The 26,530-nt window shown below is 58.4% G+C and overlaps 2 protein-coding genes across 7 annotated transcripts in view; both read left to right on the plus strand.

The window, feature by feature from the left end:
- Positions 1-811, plus strand: part of DCPS (decapping enzyme, scavenger) — a 35,523-nt gene extending 34,712 nt beyond the window's left edge. The window contains exon 6 of the mRNA XM_081114220.1: positions 419-811. Coding sequence (XP_080970346.1) covers positions 419-685 — 267 coding nt within the window. The 3' untranslated portion in view covers positions 686-811. The remainder of the gene's footprint in view (positions 1-418) is intronic.
- A 9,204-nt stretch (positions 812-10,015) lies between these two features.
- Positions 10,016-26,530, plus strand: part of ST3GAL4 (ST3 beta-galactoside alpha-2,3-sialyltransferase 4) — a 40,533-nt gene continuing 24,018 nt past the window's right edge. For 4 of the 6 annotated variants that reach the window (XM_081114232.1, XM_081114233.1, XM_081114223.1 and 1 more), the window contains exon 1: positions 10,016-10,121. The gene's annotated coding sequence lies outside the window, so the exon portion shown is untranslated. Of the gene's footprint in view, positions 10,122-17,665; positions 18,090-26,530 lie in introns of those variants that run through there. The other 2 variants (XM_081114234.1, XM_081114224.1) reach the window with 2 other exon arrangements.

Raw genomic sequence — 26,530 nt, forward strand, 5'->3', positions numbered from 1 at the left:
TTTTTTACAGAGAAGACGGGAGAGGGATAGAGAGTTAGAAACATCAATGAGAGAGAAACATAGATCAGCTGCCCCCTGCACACCCCCTACTAGGGATGTGCCCGCAACAAAGGTACATGCCCTTGCCTGGAATCGAACCCGGGACCCTTTAGTCTGCAGGCTGACGCTCTATCCACTGAGCCAAACCGGTTAGGGCCTCTTCTTTTTTTAAAAAAAGAAAGAGCCTCAGCTTGGCTGTCACCTGCCTGCTCTGAATCCACGGCGGGAAGGCAGGGACCTGCAGCGCGCAGTGGGCAGAGGGCCGTGTGTGGGTTTTGTTAGGTGCCCGGAGGCGAGTCTGGGGTTAGGGCAGGAGGAGGGGCTGGTGCTGCTTCGTGGGCAGCGCAGTGACCCCTTCCCGCCACTCCCTTCTCCCCAGGAAGCCATCCTACAGCGGTACCAGGTGAAGGGGGACCGCCTCCGCGTGTACCTGCACTACCTGCCCTCCTACTACCACCTGCACGTGCACTTCACCGCCCTGGGCTTCGAGGCCCCCGGCTCGGGGGTGGAGCGGGCCCACCTGCTGGCAGAGGTGATCGAGAACCTGGAGCGCGACCCGGAGCACTACCAGCGGCGCACCCTCACCTTTGCCCTCAGGGCGGATGACCCCCTGCTCAGGCTCCTGCAGGAGGCCCAGAAAAGCTGAGGCTCCTGGATGGTCCAGAGAACAGATATGTGGGACTGGGGTGGGGTTTTTTTAGCACCAAATTAATTTTTTTAACTGTGGTTTGTACTGGCTTATTTCTAGCGTGCGAATAAAGTATTGGTCGCATTTGGTGTGGACTGGTGGTGCCGCCCAGGAGGCAGGAGCTCAGGAAGGTGGGGTGGGCAGAACCCCAGAAGGAGGTCTTGAGACGAGAGGCCATGAAGAGGGGGGACCGGGTTGGGGGGGTGGCTTCAGCTGACCTGGATGGCTGCCAGGCCCGTCTCCAAATCCTGCACACCCCCCTCGCCCGTCTCCAAATCCTGCACACCCCCCCTCGCCCGTCTCCAAATCCTGCACACCCCTCCTTGCCGGTTTCCGAGTCCTGAATCTGCCTGCCTCTCCCTGTCCTCACTCCCCATTCTGCTGCCACGTCCTCTCCTTCCTGCCTGATGGTGTTCCAGGTCCACATGTCTGGGAGTGCCCCCAAAGAGGCAAATATGCAAACTTTCTGGAAATAATCTATAGCAATTTTTGATGGCGCTTCCTCTGTTCATTCCCAGCATTGAGGTCACCCTCTAGGGGTGAGTCACGCCTGCTGATAAGCTTGTTGACAAGGATGAAGGATCTCGGCCTGGAAGTGGGAGGGTTTTAAAAAGAATCGGGTGATGCAAGCCCAGAACGCCTGCCTTTGTCTCTGTTATTTGGTCAGCGAGTCCTGGCCTTGAGTTTATTATCTAGGCAGGAAGACAAAACAAACTCGCAGAAGCAGCCAGAAGATCAAGTACGAAACAGTACAGCAGGGTAAAGCGATACGGGTGCGGTGGCCCCAGGGGCCCCCATGGGCTCGGGTCCAAGGAGTGGCCAGCACCAGAGTCCTGGTCATGGAATCTTGAGGCCAGGAAGGGACTTCAGAAGGGACTCCAGGCTGATGGCCTGTAAGGAGCCAGCAGAGACTGCCCAATGCAGGGTGGCCCCTGCCACTGCCCCAGCCGAGCAGGGACCGGCATGCACGACGGAGGTGCATGATTAAACGCACGTGGCACTCTTCACAGAAGACAGGTGCATCAGGGCCAGAGGGGCCGTACGTGTTAGTTTCGAGGTGTGGCTGACAGATCCTGGGTCTTGCTCGGAAAGCATTTGGGAGACGGAATGCTGGGCTTTGCTGAGTGATAAGAGGGAAGCATAAGGCAGAGGAGTGGGTGGCTCTTACTCTGCATCCCCTGGACTGAGGACCAGGAGACCTGGATGCAGAGCCGAGCTCCATTCATTCATTCATCATTCATTCATTCATCTGAGGTTTATTGAACACGTGCTATGGTTGCACTGCCTAGATGCTGGCAATGGTGAGCAAATGGTCAGAAGTCTCTCTGGAGCCAACATTGACCCCTGACATAGGGCAAGACCCACGGCCTTCTGAGCCTGCGTTGTGTGGAGGGGAGGAGGAAGGAGGATCCGCGATGTAATCAGCTGTGTCAGGTGTGATAATGAAGCTTTATCATAAACCGCAGCTTGCTGATTGGCTCTTTAGCCAGACAGTGTCCTAGGGTTGGGAACACAAAAGTGACTAAGGCACAGCTCCTCCCCTCCGGCTAGTGGGGCAGACAGGTGAACACAAGGGTAGACACAGACACCTCATGGAAACTGAAGGCAGGTATGTGGGCGAGTCAGGTGTGGATCCTCACAGTACCCCGGGCACCTCCAGCAGGACAGTCAATGGGATAAGGCATTGAGGGTGGGGAGGCCGTGGGGGCTGCGTTAGAGGGGAGGTGTGATGGGGTGGGCACCTGCGTTCCCCACCAGGTGGAGATGACAGCAGTGGGACCAGCCGGCTTGGAAGGGAACCTGGCTTGTCTTTTCTCACGTGTAAGAAAAAGACACGTGGGGAGGTCTGGAGAGGAGGAGTGGAGGGGACGCCAGCCCTGAGGCCCCTCCTTGCAGAGTGCAAGCAGTGTTTTCTTGAAAGAACAAGTCCTCTCAGCGAGGGTCTCATCTGGCTTCACACGGAGGTTGTCTGCTTGGAAAAGGCTGCTGGGCAACTCATCCTGAATCGGAGGAAGACAGCCAGGGCTTCCCAGGGGTCGGGCCTTCCTCTCCCTGGATGGGCGCCCTGCGAAGGCATCCCGCCCCTCCAGGCTCGACTCCCTGCCCGATCTGTCCATCTCTCCTTCACAGGTTTACTCCGCCACCCGTCACACCTGCACCAAGTCTTACCCGGGCTAAAGCTTCAAATGTATCCGCGTTAAATCTCAGGGCGACAATGGGAACAGGGAGATCCCCCAGAAGGATGGCTCAGGAGGTGGGACAGCCCAGGACAAGACTGGGTAAGGGCTGTTCCAGAGGGAGGCCTGGCTCTGCCCCCGTCATGCTGGGAGACAGGGCTTGTCTTACGTGTCAGGACCATGCCTGCTGTCACCGAGGGCCAGGCTCACCCCCCACTCCCTCCAACTCCCCCCCCCCCAACCCCCCGCTCCCGCAATGGGAGTAACCTGGAGCCAAGGGCAGAGCAGCCTGCAAGCTGGACACTGTACCAAACAAGACAGGAGTCCAGCCTCCTGCCTCAGGACCCCACCTGTGGCCAGGGCCACTGCCCACAAGAAGACTCGCTTTTACTCCATTGAACGCGGCTCAGGTGTGTGGCGGGCCGTGGAATGGATCCTACAGACTCTCTGTCTGAGATTACAGCTACTTGCCCAGGTCACCACCCGAAACCGCTCCTTTGCTGCAATGCCACTCAGCAAAACCCAGCATCCTGCCCCCACTGAGAGCTTCCCGAGCAAGACCCCGGATTCCTGAGCCCCACCCCGGCTCACCAGCCTACCAGCCCCTCCGGCCGCGTGCTGTGTCTGTCCTCCGTGCTGGAAAGAGGGCCCTGCGTGTTAGATTGCGTGATTCCGACGTGCGTGCCTGCGTCCCTGCCCTCTGGAGCAGTGGCAGATGCCACGCTCCCCGGATGAGGCCCGAGGCCTCCGCGCTGGCCGTCAGCCCCCGGTCCTGGGCGCACTTGCCGCTGGCTCGGTTGGAGAAGGAAGGGAGCCATTGTTCCTCGGCTCCTCTCAGTTTGCCCAAAAGTTTCCTCACAGAGGAAAATTGCTGAGCGTTCTGTATTCGTCAGCATTCCTTCATGGAACAGGAAAATAACATTTTGAAATGAGCTGGACACTTCAGCTCCACTTGGCCTGTCTCTGTGGAATACAGATCCCCACGCGGAGAAATCAAGAAACAATGACACACAGAAAAATGTTTGAAAATGTTGCTCTTGTAATACTTCCATGTCCAAACATTGCAATATATCTGTTTTGTGTCTGAAGAGGTTGATGTAGGTCTGCTAACCCTTCCTTCTCAGGAAGGACTAAGTCTTTTCTTCAAGTGTACTTTTAAACAATTATTATTGATTTCAGAGAGGGGAAGGGAGAGGGAGAGAACGGGAGAGAAACATCGGTCAGTTGCCTCCCGCATGTGCCCCCACTGGGGTTCACACCCGCAACCTGGGTATTGAATCCAACCAGCACCTTCTGGTATATGGGACGACGTGTCAACCAACTGAGCCACACCTGCCAAGGCAGGAAGGACTAAATGTTGATTCCAAACATGTATATATAAGGTTAAAATGTCTGTTTCAAAATAAGAACATGGTGATAATTAAGGGCTGTTGTGTTTTAAATATCCTCACCCAACCCTGTGTTTGTTCTATTATTTTTTAACTTAAATTTTCAAATTTATTGGCATAAAATCTTGGTAATATCTTCTTTACTTTTTTAAAAATATATTTTATTGATTTTTTACAGAGAGGAAGGGAGAGAGATAGAGAGTTAGAAACATAGATTAGAGAGAAACATTGATCAGCTGCCTCCTGCACACCCCCCACTGGGGATGTGCCCGCAACCAAGGTACATGCCCTTGACCGGAATCGAACCGGGGACCCTTCAGTCCGCAGGCCGATGCTCTATCCACTGAGCCAAACCAGTTAGGGTTCTTTTTACTTTTTTTTTTTTTTAAATCTTTATTGTTGAAAGTATTACAGATGTCTCCTATTTTCCCCCACTGACCCCTTCATCCCACTCCAGTCCACTCCTTAGGCCTTCACCACATTATTGTCTGTGTCCAAGGGTTATGCATACGCGCATATAAGTTTTTTGGTTACATTAGATTTTGAAATCTATGTAAACTTGAAGCTACCAAGTTTAGTTTTTAAAATTTTTATTTATTGATTCTAGGGGGCGGGGGAAGGAAATGTAATTTGTTGTTCCACTTATTTATACATTCATTGGTTGATTCTTGTATGTGCCCTGACTGGCGATTGTGCCTACAACCTTGGTGTATCAGGACAATGCTCTAGTCTAACCAATTGAACTACCAGGCCAGGGCTAAAGCTATTGACTTTTAACCACTGTTCAAAACTAAACATGGCCCAGCTGGCATGGCTCAGTGGTTGAGCGTTGACCTATGAACCTAGAGGTCATGGTTTGATTCCTGGTCAGGGTACATGCCCCACTTTCGGGCTCGATCCCCAGTGTGGGGTGTGCAGGAGGCAGCCAATCAATGATTCTCTCTCATCATTGATGTTTCTATCTCTCCCTCTCCCTTCCTCTCTGAAATCAATAAAAATAAATTTTAAAAAACAAAAAACGAAAAAGCTATGCACGGGCTGAATCTGTTTAAAGTGTTTTAATTCAATAAATAGGTTTGAACATCCACCCATTTTTAAAAAATATATATTTTATTGACTTTCTACAGAGGAAGGGAGAGGGACAGAGAACCAGAAACATCGATGAGAGAGAAACATCGATCAGCTGCCTCCTGCACACTCCCCACTGGGGATGTGCCCGCAACCAAGGCACATGCCCTTGACCGGAATCGAACCCGGGACCCTTAAGTCCGCAGGCTGACGCTCTATCCATTGAGCAAAACTGGCTAGGGCCACCCATTTTTTTTTTTTTTTTCAAAGCAAGAATCTGGAGATAGAATTCACATGGAGCTTACAGTTTAGTGAGACATTCATTACAAAGTAATTACAAGAGTGGTGGGTGCCTTGAAGAAAGCAGAGGGGGCTGTGGGAGCTTCTGAGAGAAACCGAACTTCTAGGCTGAAACTTGACAGCCAAATGGCCAGCAGGTAGAGGCCTTGGGCTCAGCATGGCTGGGACCAGAATTTAGCCTCTAGCCTCTAGAGTGTGGCACACAAGGACAGTTAAAACACTGGCCAGTTTTTCCTTCCAGATCACGATGAAGCAATGAAAGTCAAGGCTAATGGGGTATATATGTACTTTCCTTCCCACCTGCTAAATTCTTCTAGCTGGGCGAATAATCAAATTAGACAGATTAACAGGAGAAAATCACATTTCAATACATGCACCTCGGGAACTCCCGTAAGCATGAAAATTCCAAAGATAGTGAGGCGTCACTGGGTTATGACTACTTTGGACAAAGGAGAAAAGCCCCCTTTTGAGGTCTTAGATATCAGAAGTGAGAATGGGTGATTGACAGGCTGACAGGTTGTTGAGGAAGAGCTGAATGCACGCAGGCACAAGGGCACTGGGCTGGCAAACTCTCCTAGCAAGTCAGAAACAATGGGACACAGCCCCCCCCCCCCCCCCCCCAGCCCCCAAGCCTTCCCATTTATCACACTTAGATCAAATGAGTCTCAGAGGAACATCCTAAGACTTCCTTCCCGACTGCAGGATTTTCTGATCTGAATCTCTTGGGCAGGAAAGCCGGGAGGATCAAAGAGGTTCTTTCTGAGTCTTTTGTTCCTTAATTACCAGCTTAAAGTCAATATCCCAAAAGGCAAAACTTTCTCTGTCCCCCTTCACTAACCAATTCCTTAACGTCCCCTTCCCGCTCTGCTTGAGAGCCTGTGTGGGCTGATGGTCCCGGCCTAGGATCTGCACCGCACCCAAGTATGAACCTGGTCGCGTTACGTAACGGCTCCTAACCAGGAGTGGTGGCCGTGCTGCTCCCCAAGGCTCTGTGGGGTTTAGATGTGAGGGCCTTGTGGACATAGTCATGGCACGGTAGGTGTCGGTTGCTGTTTTCCTGCCGTGACAAAAGGCCAGAAGGGCTGCCACCATTTGATATCTGGGCTAGACATTAAAAAGCACTTCCTGGCTAGAAGGCTGTGTGATCCTAGATGATGCTGTGGAGTCATGGCAACCAAGAGACGTTAAGGCGAAAAGCAAGCCACGAGCTCACTCGCTGTGGTGAATGGATCGCGGCCCTGAACAGAGACGCGGGCTGGGTGCCGTGACTTCTGGGATCGCTCCCAGCCTAAAGCTTCCTGGAATGCATTGTGGCCCCGGCCAGCGGGCAGGTTTCTAAGACGACAACAGCGATGTCCCTGCCATTGAGAACCCTGGGAACCGCGCGGCTCCACGGTCCGGCCATACAAATCTGATAAAAATAGGAGCTGAAATACCACCCCGAGTTGCTATTTTTAAAAGCGTCTGAGATGCTGGATTGGGTTTATTTTTTCCTCCAACAGCATCTTGCCGTTCCCTCCTGCTGGTGGGCAGGATGCTAACGTGGCACATGGGAGGGACGGGAGCCAACAGCCTGCCAGGCACCCTTGTCAAAGGGCTCCAGGCCTCCTACCCAAACCCACTGCCTGCCCCGGGCAGGGCCAGGGTTTCCTGGGGCTAGAGGCACCCGCCCTCCCCATGCACCTTGCAACTTTGTCTCCTCCTCCGCTCCCACCCCCAGCAGGGAGGTGTCCGCCACTTCCTCCACAGCAGAGACAGACTGGGAGGGAGGTAAACAGGGGCAGAGGAAATGGCAATGGAGGCAGCGTGGCTCATGGAGGACCATGGCAGCTGCTGCTCAGGTTGTCTTGACCCGGCCCTGGCACAGCTGGCACGGAGAGCAACAGCCCTCAGGAGCCAAAGCCCTGCTGGCCCATCACAGTGCTTCTTGCTGAGGAGCTGACGGTGTCGTGCAAATGGGCCACAGGGATGCAACGGGGCTGGGTGGGGCTCCAGAACCCGGTGCCTGCGATGGAGCAGCCCCAGAATTCCTGCCTCCTGCACCGCAGATGATACGGACTCTAGGCAGCTCGCTCAGTGTCTGGCTGTGCCATGAAGAAACTGGAGGGGAAGATCATGAGTAAGCACGCTGTGGCTAAGGGGAGGAGTCGGCATTACAGTTAGCTTCTGGGCACCCACTAACCAGGCTTGGGATAACCTCTGTGTGGGGGGAGGGGGTGGAGAGCAGGGAGAGACCTACATACAGCGCATTGGCTAGGGGAGGGGCCCACCTTCGTAATAACAGCTCCCACTTCTGCAACGCGTTATACTTTCCTGGCAAATTCATAACTATTGCCTAATTTAATACCAACAGTATCCCTGCGAATAGCAGTTCTTTCCCTTTGTTTCCTCTAGTAAAACTAAAGCCATTTCGTGACAGAGGCAGAGTTGTGCGTCAGGTCTCCAGGAGCGAAAGTTGGCCCTTCAGCCCTACTTCCTGGCCGCGTGTGTGGCTCATGGCAAGAACGGCAAACTGTTCAGATCTAGTTCATCCCCGCGTTGGCAGCCTTGAGAAGCGGGCCGTCCCTCCGTTCAGCTCGGGCCAGTTTTCCCACCTGTGAAGCAGGGAGGACCTTCCTCTTCCTCTGGACCTGCCAAGGGCAAGAGCTGTCATCACTGTGTTCCTTCTACTTCGCTTCCTGCCAGGCCCCCTGGAGCTGACAGGCAATAAATGCTTGTTGAACGAACGCTTGACTGACAATGCCAAAGGCACCACTCAAACATAATGAAGACATGGTGAAATGAAAAAACAACAACACACCATGTAACCTATGACTTGGGACGGAACAGTCATAGGCACCATCTATATATATAAAAGTCTAAGCGACTGTTACGACCGAACAACTGGAATGACCTGTCGCTATGACACACACTGACCACCAGGGGGCAGACACTCAACACAGGAGCTGCCCCCCTGGTGGTCAGTTGGCTCTCACAGCCAACCTCCCGTGACTGGCCAACCTCCCCCCAGTCCCTCCCCGCGGCCAGCCAGCCCCAATTGGCCCAGATGAGGTGGGGCCGGTGGCCAACCTCCCATGTTCCCTCCCCACAGCCGGCCAGCCCCCGCAGTTGGATCGGCCGATCGGGGAGCCGGTCGGCTGGCCAACCTCCCATGGCCCATCCCCCCTCTCTCCACCAGCCTGGCCCAAATGGGCCCCAATCACAGGTCAGGCCAAGGGACCCCCCCACACACCTGTGCACAAATTCGTGCACCGGGCCTCTAGTTTAAACATAACTAAGACATTGGTGAACAGGAGAAAAAAAAACCCTGTAAGCTATGACTTGGGACAGAACAGTCCCGTGGAAGAGCCGGAGGCCCACTCTTCACGCACCTTCTGCTCTTTGCTCCTGAGCAGTTAGTTCTAAGAGCTTCCTGAGTTACGTTCTCAACAGACAAGCCCTCCAGTATCAGCTGCAGCGAGTCTTGAGCTGGTACGTCTCTGAACCCCTTCACTGTCACCACTCTTTACACTTAGTCACATCCTGCCCTGCCTGCAGGGGGGGCCTGCTCTGCGGCTGGATGACAAGCTTCCGGGGGGCAGGGGCTGGGTCTTACACCTGCCTCTGAGGCTGCAGCACCCACAGGGCTGTTCACACTGTTCACCTATGCAAGCGTCTTGGGGGCTGGGGGATGGGAGGATTGTCCTGGAGGTGATTCCAGGCTTTCAGCCTGGGGAGTTCCCAGGCTTGATTGGGGGGTGTCTGGGCCCAGTGAACTAGGGTCAGGGGCCTGATGTGGTTTTCCCTGGAGACAGGATGCCTGACGCCTTCCCCTTCCCCAAGGAACAGAAACTGAGAAGCCGTCTCCAGGCCAAGACAGGGTGTGCAAAAGAGGGGTACGGAGGGAACCGTCTGGGGGCGGCCGGTGCAGGCTAGGGCCAGGGCGCTCGGCCCCTGCGCACTGGGCGTGGGCCTCCCTCTCCCTGCCTCACTTTCCCGAGTGAGCAGCGAGGAGGGCAGGCTCACGGCGTGGAGAGGGCCGAGAACCCTTTGTTGGGGCTCATTGTTCCCGGGAGGGTGTGCGGAGGCCGCGCGCGCGGCACATCCATCCAGGCGCCTTTCTCAGGCCGCTCCGTGGCTCTCCCACCGCCCCTCCTCGGCCTGAGTGGCCCGACCACATCCCCACCCCACCCGCGCCATCGCCCAGCCCTTCCTCCTCCTCCTCCTCCTCCGCCCGCCCGCCCTTCCTCCCGGGCCCGCCCGCCCTCGGTCCGCGCCCGGCGCTGTGCGCACGCGTGTCCGGCCCGTCCCCGCCCCGCGGGGCTCGGCCCGGCCCCCGCCTCCCGCCGGCTGGCCCCCTCGCTGCCCGGCCCCGCGCCCGGGACTGGGACCCGCCGAGCGCAGCGCCAGCCCGTGCGCCCGCCGCGCGCCTAGCGGATCGGAGTCGCGGAGCCGCCCGCCCGCCCCGCCCCACCCGCCCGGGTGAGTACGCGCCACCGGGCCCGCGCGAACGGGAAGCGCCGGGCCCGCTGCTGCCCCCAGCCCCGCGCGCCCGGGAGGGAGTCGGGCCGGCACGTGGGCGCCGCAGGATCGGGACCCGGGGGGCGGCCGAAGCCTGGAATCCCTTCCCTCGTTTTCGCGGGAAGCCGTTTCTCCGGCTCTTGGAGGGCGCAAACGGGACGGTCCTCTGCCCCGGAAAGTTTCCAGCCCTCACCCTGCGCCCAGGCAGGGGCGCCCCGCCCTCAGCATCCTTGAGCCGCGATTCCTCTCACCACCGCCCCACCTACCCAGGAGACCCGGGGTCTGGCTTTGCCGGAGGTGACAGGCTTTGCTGGGTCCGGCCCCCGCGCACCATAGCAAGGTCGCCAAGCAGAATCAGTCCAGAGGTGGAGGGTGCTCGCTGCAGGCTGGCTGTGCCCAGGACCCTGAGTCCACGTTGTGGGGGTCTTTGGGCCAAGGTCGCTGTGCTCAGAGCTCCCTGGGTGGTGGGCAGTGGGGAGGGTTGGCGCTGGGGAAAGGTGGGGGACTGCTGGCAGACCCCCGGGGCCCAGCTGTCTGCTCTGAGTGCCCCCCTGGGGGCCCCTGCCCTTAGGGACCTCCAGCCTGGAGCTGCCAACATGTCTGCCAGGACGAGTGCTGCTCCTCCATCCCCAGTCTTGGGGGAGGCTCCTCTGGGCCATTAAGGCCTCATCGGCTGCTTCCTCTGTTTCACAGACCGGGTCCCGAAGGCCTGGCTTTGGGGGCTCCTTCCTGAAGGCTGAGGTGTTAGGCAGTGTTGGGGTGCTCACTGTGCATGTCTGACCTCCCGGCCACCCGCAGGCTGGCACCCCCACAGCCTCTCTGGGAAGCCTGAGCTCTCCACCGCCCGCCAGAGGGAGGCACAGTGTGTGAGCCAAGTTCAGGCGGACTTATTCTTTCAGAGCCTTGGGAACGGGTCTGGCATGGGCTGGGCTGTCACAAGAGGCACAGACCAGTGCTGCCCTCCTTGGAGCTGTGCTCGGCCACCTGCCTCCTCCAGACCCGGCCCTGGCATATGCCAGGGTGGGAGGGTGGGGGGGTCTTCAATGGGTCGCTCTGCGTTAAGTGCTTTGAAAGGTGCCTGCACCGAGGAAGAGGTCTGTGTGTGCGATTAGATGTGTTTCTCCCACACCTTCCCTCAGGGTTGCCCCCTGATTCTAGAGAGGTGCTGGGGGAGGGGGGGCGGGTGCCAGCCGTTCGGTGCCTAGAAATGAACTTCTGGGGCTTTTTCTCTTTGCTGGGAGCTGGTCTGGACCCTCCCCCACCCCCCAAACCGAGGTGGCCCAGGTCGCTCTGACCTGCTCCCGCTCTGCGCCTGTTCCTGCGCCCAGTGCTCCCTCCGCATTGGTGCGCTGTGTGGGAGAGCTTAGGTGCGGTGGGCCCTGCGTCCACTGAGGAGAGCCACAGCTGGGCCGGACCCCCAGAGTCCAAATGGACAGGAGCTGGGAGGGGAGTTTAGATGGAAGGAGAACTCAGGAGAGGGAGGGGAGAGTTGCCTGCTTGGGCTGTGGGCTGAGAGGCGGCTGTGGCTGGGGAGTGGGCTGCTGCTCCGGACAGCAGGGCGTCTCCCCGAGCGTGGAGGCCCAGGCCCAGGAGCCGGTGATGCCTTCAGGGCTGCCTCCCCGCCTCCCCACTCCTCAGAAACAGTCCTGGCCCCTCCACCTTCCCACCCTGTTTAGACTCGTAGGATCCAGTGTTCTGGGTGGAACCGAACCTCTGCTCCTTTCTGGAGTTGTAACACTTCCTGAAAGTGACACCCCGTCACCGGCAGGGACGGAGAGGCCAGACCATTGTGTGCTCCAGCTAAACCTGGCCATTCCGCAGCGAGCCACACGGCCAGCAGCCGCCCTGCGGTGGGTGCCCCCCGGGCCCTATCCAGGCTCCGTCTCGGGGTCGCCTCTCAGAGTGGCTCCGCGGTTCGCACCCTCCGTCCAGGGGAGGGGGCCCTCGACCTCAGAATGATCCCGAAGCTGGGTTCCAGCCCACAAGTGTCCTGAAAGGGACCCTGGAGGTCATCAGTACCGGAGTGTCCCAGGGCCAGGTCACAGATTGTGACCGAGGCCGCCGCCGGAGCCTGGCCAAACTCCCAGACTCTGAGACGGAGGGAGGGCACTGGAGAGCAGGGCTGTGCAGCGAGGGGTGGGACCCCCAGAAACCTTACAGGGCCTGTTCTGTCTCTCCTGACCCCGCAGTGACCTTCTGGTGAGATTTCTCTGCAGTGCTTGCTGGCCACAGGGTCCTCCTTCCTTCTCAGGACTCAGGGCCTTGACCTAAAGCTTCCCGTGGCCCGAGGAACTGGCCAGTGGAGGCAGGTGTTGGTGACTGTAGCCGTTAGTCCCCCTCTCCTGCAGGAGTTTTTCCCAGTGCCCCCGAAGGAAGCCACCCCTGGCCTCGGAATCATGCCCTACCTCTACCCCCTTCCCAGTGTGTGTGTGTGTGTGTGTGTGTGAGAGAGAGAGAGAGAGAGAGAGAGAGAGAGAGAGAGAGAGAGAGAGGCTCTTGATCCTACAGATGGAGGAAGTGGTCAAGTGCAGCAGCAAGTGAAAGCGGCTGGGCCACAGGCAGCTGTGGGGCCTCCAGCTCGGTGCCCTGAGCCCAGCAGGGGCACAACTCTGCCACGGGGAGTTGGCTGGGTTGGTTGCCTTTCGGGTTGAGGAGGGACACAGGTGTCCAGAGCTGCAGGTTGCCTTCTCGTCCCGGCCCCTCGCCTGGGACCAGGAGATCTGCAGCCCTGTCTCTGCCCACGCCACCCTCCGCGCTGCCCTGCGGAGAGGTGATGTGCTTGCTCCACCTCTGAAGCGCTGGCTGCACCCCCAGCCCAGCGGGGTGGAGGGTGCTGCTGCCCCGGCTGAGGCAGGCTCAGGCTGGCGAGGCCCTCAGTGGCCGCCGGGGCCTCCAGTGGCCGCAGCTTCACGCCAAAGCCCAGGTGGGGCAGGGCTCCGGGCTCTGCTTCCCCGGAGTGGGGAGTGGGGGGATGGACGGCGGTGGCCAGGAAGAGGACAGGAGCCAGTGTGCATGGCGCTGGGCCAGTACACCGTCGTTTCTGCTGCGCCTGTGCCCGCGGTCTGTCCTGTGTCCCCTGCCCTTGCATCCTCCCTCGACACCTGTCCTTGTCGTAAAAAGGGGCTTAGCAAATGCCAAAGGCCTTAATCATGCATCAGCCCAGCGCTAATGAAAAGCCTGGCCCAATCAACCAAGTCACACCGACACTTCCTTGCGTCACTCCGTGTCGGCCTCACACGGCCCCTGCATGAAGCCCGTTTATAAATGAACAGATGAGGCTCGGGGAGATGAGGCTGCATGGCCAGGCCTGCTTCCAAACCCCGCACGCTCAGCCCGGGTCTCCGTCGCTCCCCGAGCTTGTCTCGCCCTGTCCTGTGACCCACGAGGAGCCGGGGCTCGGAGGTGTGAAGGGGTTTGCTCGAGGTCACTGGGTCTTAGTGACCCAGGGGGCCCCCATGCCCTCCTGATTCCCAGCCTGGAGCTCTGTGTGGTGCCCTGCACCCTGCACCTCTGCCTGGGCATCCGGGAACCCCATCCCTGGAGGCCAGCCCTCTCAGCTGGGCTCCCCTCCCGCATCCCCCCTCCCAGCCGCCGGCCCCGCCCAGCCCCCACTCTCCACTGTCCCAATGGTAATTGCTTCCATCTGGTCTGCCCTCCTGCTCCCCTGCCTGTGGAAAGGCAGCTAGGCTGCCACCCACAGGGCTGCAGGGCCTCATCCGGCCACCAGGGCAACACGTTGGGCCAGGGGGTGCCCTGTGGGGTCTGAGCACCCACTGGCCAGGCGGCTCCTGGGGCCCGGCGTTCCCAGGTCCCTGCCAGGCCCGAGCACCTTTGCTCCCACGGCTCAAGGCCCCAGAGGCTCCTGGGAGGCTGTTCAGGTCAGGGAGGCCCCGCTGGAAGGGCCAGCAGGAGAGAAGTGGAGCCCAAGGCTTGTGCTGGGGACCCTCTGCTTCGGGGGCCACGGGAGGGAAGTGAAGCGGGGTGCTCCTGGCGGCAGAGGCTGCTGGACCGAGAGCTGGGACGGGTGAGGATGGAGCCCGCTTGGGATCGTTGGTCCCCAGCAGCTGACAGCACGAGCAGAAACGTCCCACTGAGTCTGATGTAACTGCATCACGTGCGCCCTGCCTCCCTGGCCTCCGGATCCGTCCGGGTGAGGTGAGCTGGGCAGGGGCACCTGGACGGTCAGGAGCCTGCTTCTGCCCGAGGAAGGGCAGGCTCCCGATCGCTGCAGAAGGTCAAGCGCAGGCCGGTGACCTTGACGGGGACGCTCCGGAGGCGTGTGTGGTGTGGACCGGCTTGGGGATGTCTGCGTTTTCCTCCCCGCGAGCTTGGCGTGTTAGCCTGCGCTCTGGGAACCTGTCGTGTTCACTGCCATCCTCTCCACGCCTGGAAGGGTGTCTGGCCAGTAATCGCTCAATCAGTATTTGTTGATGAATAGATGGAAGACGGAGCTCCGGTTCCTGACTTGTTTTCCCTGTGTCCCTGCTTTGCCTCCCCTTTCCCTGGGGCAAAGGAACAGAGTGTCCCTCTGGACAGGTGAGCTGTTTGTCAGAGAAGGCCCCGCCCACTCCCCTAAACACACTGGACGGCCGAACCGGTTTGGCTCAGTGGATAGAGCGTCGGCCTGCGGACCGAAGGGTCCCAGGTTCGATTCCGGTCAAGGGCATGTGCCTTGGTTGCGGGCACATCCCTACTGGGGGGCGTGCAGGAGGCAGCTGATCGATCTCTCTCATCGATGTTTCTCTCTATCCCTCTCCCTTCTTCTCTGTAAAAATTCAATAAAAAAAAAAGACACTGGAGGGGCTGGCAGGAGGCCCAGGTGGGGCTGGGCGGGAGTCTACCCCCAGGGGGGCACGCCCCTCCCACCCACGTTGTGGTCAGCTGGTCACATCTGTGCGCCGTCACCCTCCTCAGCCCACCCTTCAGGCCCTATCTCGGATATCAGTCCTCTCCTCCTCATTTTGGGCCAAGAAAGGCGCCCTGGGGGTAGAGCCCTCTCCCAGGAGCCCTCTCAGGAGTGAGGGCTGGGGAAGGGGGTTCACTCTGTTCTTGCTTCAACCCAGACAGCCCCACTGGTATTCCTTACACGCTGGATTTCCACCTGAATTCCGGACGAAGCTGGGACAGAGGATTTCTTGGCTTTATTATTATTATTGTAAATATATTTTTATTGATTTCAGAGAGGAAGGGAGAGGGAGAGAGAGAGAAACATCAATGATGAGAGAGAATCATGGATCGGCTGCCTCCTGCACGCCCCACACTGGGGATGGAGCCCACAACCCCGGGCCTGTGCCCTGACCGGGAATCTAACCATGACCTCCTGGTTCATAGGTCGATGCTCAACCGGCCAGGCCGTTTCCTGGCTTTAAGGCTTGTGTGTGAAAGCCTGCATCTGTCCCAGCAGTACATTGCGCCTCCTCACCTCTGCACCCACTGTCCCCCCAGGGGTGCCCTCAGCATCCGGCCCCTGTTGTTTGAACGCTCCCTGACGACCCAGCACACTGTCCCTTCCTCCTGCACACCCCACTCCTGTGACATGAGCCCCCAGCTGAGCCCAGAGGAGCCATGGAGGCCGGGGCAGAACCATTGGCCAACCACAGACGGGGGGGGGGGGGGCAGTGCTGGGGGCAGCGACCGCCTTCCCAGAGACAGGGTGCGTCCCCTCCCTGGTGGCAGCCTCTACCTCTGAACGAGAGCGTGACCCCTCCGTGCCCTGACCCCGTGCTCCACAAAGGCTGGCCGTGTGTGTGATGGGGCCCGGGATGGAGTGTCCACCCGCTGGCCCTGGAGGAGAGGGCAGGTGTGTGAGCCCAGGCAGGTCTCCCAGGTCACTGGTTTCTGTAAGCACATCTGCGCGTTGGGTTCTTACAGCCGCCCCCGCCTCACGAGACCACGGTGCACAAATGAAATAGACGTTCAGAGCTGGCGGAGGCCTCAGACCCGCAGGGCAGGACCCGAACGCTCCCCGTGCGGCCTGGCACCTGGCGCCCTGCTGGCACTCGGCACCCGCTCAGTCGCTTTCTGTGGAACTCACTGTTCAAGGTCACAGGGTAGCTCTTCCACCAGGCAGGGCCCTGCCTCAGGAGTGGCCAGGCCTCTGCCGCTGCATCCCACCGCCTGTCCCCATCTCCGTGCTTTCTCTGAGGTCCTGGTGTCATTTACCTGTCCCTTCTCCAGCCCCCGGGGGCGTGGCTGACTGGGGACAGTGCCCAGCTGTCCTGCTGCTCCTGGGCTGGCTTTGTGGGGCTGAGAGTGAGCTCGGGGCTGGTCGGGGGGGCGGGTGTTTGTAAGGTGGCGGCCGACCCCACAGAGATGGGCTGGGCTGTCGAGTCCCTTCTCCTCTTGTCCCGTCTGTGTTGCTTTTCCACCCCCCCCCCCCCCCCCCCCGCACCCCCCGGCCTCCCAATCTTTTCCTGTCTCCCTTCCCTTTTCCTCCTTTGATTCAGTCGTCTCTCTTCCTCGGTGTCTGCCTCCTTCATTCCCTTGTCCTCCCCCCTCCCACCCCCCCAGCCCCCCCAGCCCTTCGCATCCAAGTTGTCCTGACAGTGGCAGCTGGACTTGGTGGGCTCCATGCAGGGCTCGGGGCTCAGGGCACTCCTATTGTGAGCAGCCCCAGAAGTTTCTAGTGAGATGGCTCTTCCAGCAGCTGGGTGTTGGGAAGGGGCACTGCCCACAGCCTAGGAAGCCGTGTTGCCTGCAGCGTGGCGCCTGGGCCTACCCCCCCCCCCCTCGGACACCTTCCTGGGCAGGAATTGGGGAGCTTGTCCTGCAGCCTGAGGGTCGCCAGGAGAGCTGGCCGGTGGGGCTTTGCTGGCCTCTGCCCTCTGCCCTCCCCCTCCTCTCTCCAGAGCTCAGCTCTTGCCCAGAGGTTCCTGCTGGGATGGAGGAGGTGTCTGCTCAGACGCCTCCCAGGTGAGCACACACAGCGTGTCGTGCTTGGGCCGATGGGTCCATGTGTATGCGTGTGCGCGCGTTGCGAGTGTGCGCGTGGGTCGCGTGTGAGCGGACACAGCATGCGTCTCTGTGTGGACAAGAGCACGGTGCGCTGGTGGGTCTGCGCCCCCTTAGGCCTGTCCCCGGGGCAGCCCTGCTCCAGCCCAGAGCTCTCTGGTGTCTGTGACGCTGGCTTTGCTCTGTCCCGGACCGGCTGGCCTCCTGCTGGGATCCCACCCAAAGGCTGACTGATCCCTGGCCACCCATTAGGCTGCCTGGGGGCTCTGGGGCCAGCATTTGCCCCCCCCCCCACCCCACTTGGAGGCGTGTGGGGCTTCCTGCCTGGCGTCTCAGCCCTGCCAAGGCAGAGGGAATGGGGAACAGCTGCGCTGGCTCGACCCGGCGCTGTATGGATGTGGTTTGACAACAAAGCTCCCTCTGTGTGTTCTCAGGCCCCTTACGTAACGGGCGGGAGACCAGACCGGCGGGAGGAGGTGGAGATGGGGACGGAGACACCCGGACGGGTGGCTGGAGGGGACAGGGGCTGGGAGGAGGGGGAGGGGAATGAGAGAGAGAGAGAGAGAGAGAGAGAGAGAGAGAGAGAGAGACCAGGAGAGGAAGAGCGGGAAGAGGAGAAAAAGTTTCTCTTGACCCTCCAATTCGACTTCCAGCCTCCAGGTCTGGATCCAGTCCAGACCGTCCAACCTTATCTATCGATGCCTTCTTTCCCCTCCCTGTGCTACTCCTACCAGCCTGCTCACGTGGCGCAGGGTCCAAGGACCGGACCCCGGGACCTGGCGGGGAGTGAGGCCAGATGGGGCTGGGACCGGGCCTGAGAGCCCATCCTTAGCCCCACCCTGTAACCAACACATTCTATCAAGATGGGAATTGTTCCTGAAAAATCAGACAGAGGGCGAAAGGAGGACTACAGGCTTTCTTAGAGGAGAAGGACCTGCCGGGCTGTCTCGCAAGGGGAGGACAGCAGCACGTGCAGGGGTGAGCACGCCTTTTGAGGGGCGGAATGGGAAGGGGTGGGGGGCTTAGTGTACTCGGCGCACACTCATTGGTGGTTTACTGCATTGTCCATATAGGACAAGGGCTTAGGGTGTTTGGCAGGGGTGGATGGGTGGTCCAATGTATAGTCCATATAAGGTACCTGGTTAGTCACTCAGGTATTTCTGGGCTGCAGGTTACGTCATACTCCGCCCACCAGTTGGGGGAAGGGAGGATCTATCAGTTCTTCTCCTTTACTGTTTATTCTTTAATTTATTGATTTTAATTTATTTAGAGAAAGAGAGAAAGGGACAGACAGACATGGATTTGTCGTTCCATTTGCTTATGTGTTCATTGGTGGATTCTTGTATGCACCTTGCCGGGGGATCGAACCTGCAACCTTGGCGTACGGGCACGATGCTCTCGTCAGCTGAGCAGGGTCCTCCTTTCTTCTTGGTTGTCTGTTCCCTCTTCCCAGGCCCCGGGCCTGGCTCCAGAAGCCCCTCTGGCTACCCCTTCGTAGTGCTGCTGAGAGACCCGCTGCCCCCTCCCCGCACCCTGTTGGGCGGCCGAGGGCCCCTCCTGCTCGCTCACTCATTCTCCGGCTCCAGACCCTCGCCCACCCCCTTCAGAGGCCCCTGGGTCCTGGGTCCTGTACCCTCTCCTCCCTCAGCAATCGGACTTTCTCACCATGACTCTCTCTCCCGAACAGCTGGACTGGCAGGCCCGGAGGGCCAGGTGAGCCGGCAGGGCTGCGGCGTGTTCGTGGGGGTGGGCGGTGCCCTGGGCTGGGTCCCGGCCCCCTCAGCTCCTGGGTGGGAGAACACACACCCGGAGGAGGCCAGGAGGATGGAGGGGCCTCCAGGTGGGGCCAGGGCCCGGTGGTGGCTGGGTCTCCTGCGCTTTCTCAGGGACTGCTCTTCTCTCTGCCTCAGTTTCTCTGCGCCTCTTCCTTGGAAAGGATTTGATTCGACGCTCAGGGTGGTCCTTGTCCTCAGGCTGCCGTGGATGGACAGGGCGTATCCCTGGGAACTAGGATGGTCCTGAAAGGGCAGTGGGGGGGGGGCTGCTGGCGACCCCAGGTTCTGGCATGTGGCTTGCCCCCTGGCATGTCCTCGGTTAGATTTATGGTGTCTTCCCAGGGGGTATGCTGTCCACCCAGGCACTGCTCTCTGGAGAGGTCGGGTGGGCGAACCCGGATCTGCCGAACAAGCCCGGGCTGGACTGCTCGGCTCCCAGGCCCCGCCCCACCCCGCCCCATCTTGCCCTTCCAACCACCTCCCTGGGTCTGGGTCCTGGGAGGATCTGAAATTGCTAAGGCCTCAAGGCTTGAGACCGGAAGGTCTGGGCTGAGGCAGGTGGCTGGGGGAGGGCCTAGGGGTTTCCTGGATTTGTGTGAGGTGGGCCAGGGAGACAGACCCTGTTACCTGGCTCAGGATCAGGTGCCGGACAGGCTATTCGGATGGTGAGTGAGCCTGCGAGGGTGCTGGGCAGGGGTGCCCTGCACTGGGGCAGCCCCCTCTGCCTGCCCACAGCTACAGGCTGCCCCAGAACACTCCCCTGCCCCCCTGGGGACACCCCTGAGAGGTGGTGTCTCCACGCCTCTGCTTCCTCTCCCCCACAGCCCACCACCCCAGGTGCTCTTCCTGGAAGCTGGGCGGGGCGGGGCTGGGCAGAGGGCTTCCCGTTACCCACCTTGGCGAGGAGATCCCCGCTGGGCTGGTTTAGCCACTCCCAGCGCCTCTGGACGCTCCGGGCTCCTGGCTGGTAGCTCCAGGGACCTGCAGCTTCATAAACAAAGTCTGCTGGAGCCCGAGCTGATGGTTGAGGAGCCCGGTGGGCAGTGCCCTGCGCCGAGGGATGGGGGAAGAGAGCGCCCCGGCCGAGGGGGTCCAGCAGCCCCCAGAAGCCGTATGTTGGAGGCAGGGGTGGGAGGCATGTGTGTGCAGCGGTTACCACGTTCCTGGGTTTTCCGTGTTTGTTTTGGGGTGCACGCCTGTGCTGGAGCGAGGGTCGGTGTGTTTGTGCAGAGCTGGTAGGTTCTGGACGCTGGGAGGGTCTGAGGGGCCCTCAGCCGGGGCTGCCTGAGAAGGGGCTGTGGGTGGGTGGGGCTCCTCATGGCGACGTAGGGGCTGGGTGCGCCCTGGACAGACGGGGCCTGCATCAGTTCTCATAACCTGAGCCTCAGCCAGCTCCGGCCAGCCTTCCCCCTGCCCTGCCCCGGGCCCTGGGCGCAGCCCAGAGGGTGTGCAGGTCCCTGGCAGGACGCAGCCACCCTCCCTCCCCTGGTCCTAAGCTTTACTTGGAAGAGAGTTCAGATGCCGCCGGCTCGCTGGAAAGCCTCCCTGATGTGACACCAGCTCAGAAGGGCCTCTTTCAGCGGCTCCTCTGTTCCCAGGGACCGGCTGCTGCAGGAAACGGAGGTCTTGATTCCCCTTTCTGATGGTTTCGTTTCTCTTCTGGGTACCCCACCCACCCCGCGCCCCCACCCACATGCACAGCACCCCCTTTTCCTGTTCTCGCCCTCAGCAGTCCTCACCCATTGGGCCCCTCCCAGGCATTCGGGAGTGGACCCTCCGCTGCTGCTGCCCGAGGCCTCTGTTCCAGAATCACCACTGCAGGCAGTGGTCCCGCGGGGCTGGGCCCAGGTCCGGGTGGAAGCGGGAGGTTTCTGTCTGCAGAAGTGAGGGTCCCTGTGGGAGCGAGGGGCCAGGGGAGGGGTTTCTGTGTGGTAGCCAGCTCTGCTCTGGAGGGAGAACCTCGCTAGCAGAGGGGACCTCGCTCTGGGAAGGAGGCACTGCTCAGACGAAGAGGGGCTGCCCCTGGAGCCCAGGGGGGCAGTGCCCTGCGCCCCCGGAGCTGGGAGAGGGGTGCTGCTCAGCGGAGGGGCACAGCTCTGCCCTGGCTGAGGATCTGTGCCAAGCCCTGTGGGTTGTCTCCAGTGTGGCTTCCCCTGGCCCTCCCCCCGCATGCTCCTCCCTCTCCAGCGTGTTCCCCGAGCCTGGCTGGGCAGTGGGACCTGGGCTTCATGCAGGGGCTGGGAGTGCCCCTCCTCTCCCTGGGCAGCTGCGTGTGTCCCGTGTGGTATGTGGCGTGTGGATGGCCCCAGGGTGCCAGGAGGAGAGGTGAGTGTGGTTGCGGTTGTGGGAGCCAGTGGGAGCGGTGGTGGCAGACCCCTCCTTGGCTGGGACGGGCAGAACGTGAGGGGACAGGGGCTGCCACGCATGGGGGAGGCCTTGGCCAGCACCCCTCTCCTTCAGGGCCCGGGCCGAGTGCGGGCTCTGGACTGAGGCTGTGCCCTGTCAATCCGGGGATGTGTTTCGAGGCTCACATACCTCCCAGAAGTCCCTCCTTCCCCCTGCGTTTCTCAGACCAGGGATCTGTGTGGCCAAGAGGCCGACAAGCTTGCCAGGTCACCCAGCCCGGCACCAGCGCCCTGATGGAGCCCAGACCGTGCACCCTGGACCCCTGGGTGGCAGAGTGCAGAGGTGCCGAGCCGAGCGGGCCGCTGGGCTCCTTCACCCCCGGCCCCACCACTCCCCTGCTGTCCGACCTGGGGGCCCTTAGTTTCATCTCTCCGTCCTCCTCTTTCCTCTTCTGTAAATCAGAATAAAACGGGCGGCCCCACCGTGTTTTACAAATGGATGAGCTCATGCACGGTGGCTGCAGACCAGCCCTGGGGTCTTAAACGTGAGCGCACAGAGCCGCTCCTCTTTGGAGCCCCCCCCCCCCCGATTTCTCCTGGGACCTTGGTGACGTCCAGCCTCCATCCAGGGCTGCCTGTGATGCCCTCCATCACCTGGCCCTAGTGGCCTCCCTGGCGCCACTGAGCAACCCAGCCAGGGCAGGTGTGGTTTCCGTGGAATTGACTCTGACCCTTTGGCGTTCAGTCTGATCGGCCTTCTTTTTTTTTAAAATTGTTTTATTGCTTAAAGTATTACAAAGAGTATTACATATGTTTCCCCTTTTTTTTCCCGCCCTTGACAATCCCCTGGCCTCCCCTACCCCCCAGTGTCTTATGTCCATTGGTCATGCTTCTCTGCACCGATCGGCCTTCTTTCTGTTCCTCACACCCAGCAAAGCCTCAGGGTCTTCGCTCTCCTCTGTGTGGGGAACCTTCTTCCCCACCCGCCCGCCCCCCAGCCCCCCAGCATCTTTGCTTCGCCTCCTTTCCCCCAGGCCTGACAGAACCGGCGGAGCCCGCTGCCCAGCAAACCCTGCTCCACTGTGTATCGACCTCATCACAAAGACCATTGTCACATGAAATTACTTATTTGCTTGCCGCTGCTCCCTCCCCGCCCCGGTACACATGGCAGGAAGGCGGCCTGCTTCTGTGTTTACCCCTGTGGCGCAGGGCCTGGGAGAGCGCCCTGCGTGCAGCAGGCCCACAGTCCCCGCCTGCTCCGCTCTCTGCTCACTGCCCCATGAGGCCCGGGAGCCCCGGCCCACCACCCTGGGGCAGGGCTGCTCTTCAAAATGAGGAGCAGGTGGAGGAGGAGGGGGCTGCCCCTGTGGCTGTCCTGGACCCACACAGGTTAGTGCCTGGGGTGACTTCACGTAGTTGACTCGCTGCCCTAGATTTGGTACGTAGATAAGGATGAGCCAAGGGGTCAGAGTCAATTCCTCAGAAGCCACACCTGCCCTTGCTGGTTTGCCTAGTGATTAGATCGTTGGCCCACACAGACTGAAGGGTCACGGGTTCAATTTCCAGTCAGGGCACGTACCTTGGTTGCAGGTTCCATCTCCGGCCCGAGTTGGGGTTTGTGCAGGAGGCAACCAGTCCATGTGATGTGTCTCTTTTACATCAATTCCTCTTCTCTCTCTCTCTCTCTCTCTTTCCTCCTCCACCTCCTCCTCCTCCTCCTCCTTCTCCTCCTCCTCTCTCCCTCCCTCCCTCCCTTCCACTGTCGGGGGCAGGGGGCGGGGGGAGGTATCTTTGTGAGTTTCCCCAGGCTGCTTCTAGAATGCCCTATCCCCACCCCTCCTTCTCCCCTCCCCTTGGCCTCCCCCTCCCCCCCATCTGCGTACACCTAGATTTTTGCACTGGGCTGTTTTTGTTTCTTTAAGCTTTTAAAAAATGTATTTGTATCAATTTCAGAGAAGAAGGGAGAGGAAAAGAGAGAGAGAAACATCGATGAGAGAGAATTATTGATCAGCTGCCTCCTGCACGTCCCTACTGGGGATGGAGCCTGAAACCCAGGCATGTGCCCTGACTGGTAATGGAACTGTGACCTCCTGGTTCATAGATCGATGCTCAACCACTGAGCCGCACAGGCCGGGCCGGGCCAGGCTGCACTGGGCTGTTTTTAACTTGGCGAGAGGAGGGTGGATTAGACTGCTCTGCTCCAAGATGTGTTGCCAGTAGCTCCGACAGAGCTTTCCTATAAAGCAGAATTGGTGACCCTGTGGTGGGGCAGGCAAAATCGGTGTGCTCAACTGTGTGCAACTGTGCCAGGCGGCTCCCCTGCCCCCGTCCTCTGCCTGTGGATCGCGACACGAAGCGACCAGCCCGTGCCACCTGGATCTGAGGGGCAGTTGATCCTTCCACTTCCCCCTGATCACCATCCTCGGAGCTCCTCTTACCCGCATGCCCAACAGTTGTATCCCCATTGGACCCCACAGAAAACCCCAGACCTGACAGGTGAGGGTCTGACACTGGCACAGCGAGCGAGGGCTTGCTCAGAACTGAAGTCCCCGGTGTATTCCTCTTCCTTCTTCTTCTTCTCTTTTTAGCGCGTTTTTAGTTGAAAGTGTGCCACACCCCCCAGTTTAAAAAGTTAAACACACAAAAGGGCGTATGATAACAAGAGATGGTCTCTTCCATTCCAGACCCCTGTCCCCAGGGCTTCCTTTGGGAGAGGTAACCCCCTTGGCTTTTTTCTGCATCCTCCCAGATAACCTACTGATGGACAGACTATCCACGTATGCATGTCAGTCTCTCCTTAAGGGCACACGGGGAGCCCAGCTGCTGGGGCTTGAGCCCCAGCGTGGGGCGTGCAGGAGGCAGCTGATCAATGATTCTCTCTCATCCCTGATGTCTCTCTCTCTCTCCCTTCCTCTCTGAAATCAGTAAAAATGTATTTTTAAAAATCTTAAAAAAGAGCACATGTGGAGGTACACAGAGCATTGCTCTCCACCTGCCTTTTAGAAATGAAGAGTGTGCTTTGGAGACCATGTGAGCGCAGCCTGCCTGCGTTTGCATCCCCTTCGTCACATTTGCATCAGGGCCCGTGCCTGGGCCTTGATGGCCTAAGCAGGTCTCTGCACGTATTTCCAAGTTGTGTCCGCCTTTCGCTGTTACACATAGGGCTGCTGTCAAGATCTTGATAGAGAGATCTGTGCACGTGTAAGGAAACGCTTCTGTGGGATCCACTTCCAGCCACGGAATTCCCAGGCCAGAGGGGGTTTGGGGGAGATAATGTCAAATAGCCCCCCGAAAGGTTGCCGGGTTTCACTTCCGCCAGGCCTGGCGCCCCAGCTCCAGGGGCAGCGTGGGGTCTGGCCTCTGGGACATGGCGGTTAAGGGTGAACAATGGTATCTCTACCCCTCGGGATAGAGACATCCAGTGTAGATGAATATCTTCTATGTCCTGTGACATTTACCATAAGTTGTATATTCGTGTCCTTGGCCAGTTTTTAAGTCTCTTTTTTTTTTTCCCCTTATTGATTTGTACATTATAAGTGAAGGGAATGAACTAGTCTGTTACATACACATTGGGGATATTTCCCCCCTTTTCCATTTGTCTTTGAACCGTTCCCTCTCCCTTTCCCTGGTGTGTATTTTTATGTGGCCGAAGATGTCAATTTTTTCTTTTCTAGCCTCTGAATTTTTGTCTGAAAAGTAATCTAACAGGCGCCCCATCCTCATCAGCCCCATTTAACAGATGTGCGCATTTCCCCATATGAAATTCTCCCAAGTATGTGCTAGTATATATAGAACTAAAGCCTTGCCTCTCTAGCCTGTCCTGTTCTCAGTCTCCCCAGGATGTACTGCTTCAATTTGGAAGCGCCCTATTTTTTTAAAAAAATATATTTTATTGGTTTTTTACAGAGAGGAAGGGAGAGGGATAGAGAGCCAGAAACATTGATGAGAGAGAAAGATCCATCAGCTGCCTCCTGCACGCGCTCCCCACCGGGGATGCCCCTGCAACCAAGACACATGCCCTTGACCGGAATCGAACCCGGGACCCTTCAGTCCGCAGGCCGACGCTCTACCCACTGAGCCAAACCGGTTTGGCATGCCCTGTGTTTTATTATCTTAAACACACACAGTGTTTACACATGTACACAGACACACAAAGCAGTGTTGCCTCGCTGCACACACACTCGGAATTATTTGGTAGGTGTTTAACTTTTAAGTACAGCCGTGTGCTGCTTAACGACAGGGAGTGTTCGGAGAAAGGCATCGTTAGGCCGTTTTGTCGTGTGAGCCACACAGTGCACTTGCCACGCACCTGGGACATATGGCGTTTGCTCCTCGGCTGCAAACTGTACGGCAGTGGCTCCCAGCGTGGGGCACATGCCCCACGGGGGCGGGGGGGGGGGCATTTGATTTTTAAGGGGGTGCAATTCGAGAGTGAGTTATTAACAGTGAATTGCTTGCATTTCTTATGGTTCTAGGGGCCTCACATACAGTCTATACATATACATTGTGACATATTTATACATTTCAGTTCTCATATGTTTTGAAACCTTATTTGCCATTTTTTCATATCACTTCTTATTATTATTTTAAACAATTTCTTAGTGATTTCTTCCTCAGGACTTGAACTGTTCTTTGGTCCTTTTATTTTTCTCTTTCATGGATGCTGTGTTCTTTGGAAGCTTGTTTAGACCAAGTTAATGCCCTTTTAGGCTTCCTCCACGTGAATAGGAGCTCACTTTTTCACTAATAAGAATTGTGTGTCATGGGGGGAGGTGGGCATCAGGATCTTAGAGATGGGGCATGGCCAAAAAAAGGTTGGGAACCACTGCTGTACAGCATATTACTGTACAGAACAACAGGAGATTAAATCAAGCACATGAGACAATGATGCAATCCCAAGACGCCGGAACCACCAGATGACTGAGGCTGCTGCCCAGAAAATGCAGCACACTGTTCTCCAGCAAACTTTTTTTTTTTAATATAAACAGACAAAAAGTATACTATAGTAAATAGTCATTTAAAAATATTTTTTAAATTGATTTCAGAGAGGAAGGGAGAGGGAAAGAGAGATAGAAACATCAATGATGAGAGAGAATCATTGATTGGCTGCCTCCTACACGCCCCACACTGGAGTTCAAGCCTGCACCCCGGCATGTGCCCTGACTGGGAATCGAACCCTGACCTCCTGACACTCAGCCACTGAACCACACATAATTGCACGTGCAGTACTTTTATATGACTGGCAGTACAATAGATCTGTTTACACCAGCATCACCTCACATATGTGAGTAACGTGTTG

The sequence above is a fragment of the Myotis nattereri genome (assembly GCF_964212035.1).
Source record: "Myotis nattereri genome assembly, chromosome: 19".
Classification (NCBI taxonomy): Eukaryota; Metazoa; Chordata; class Mammalia; order Chiroptera; family Vespertilionidae; genus Myotis; species Myotis nattereri.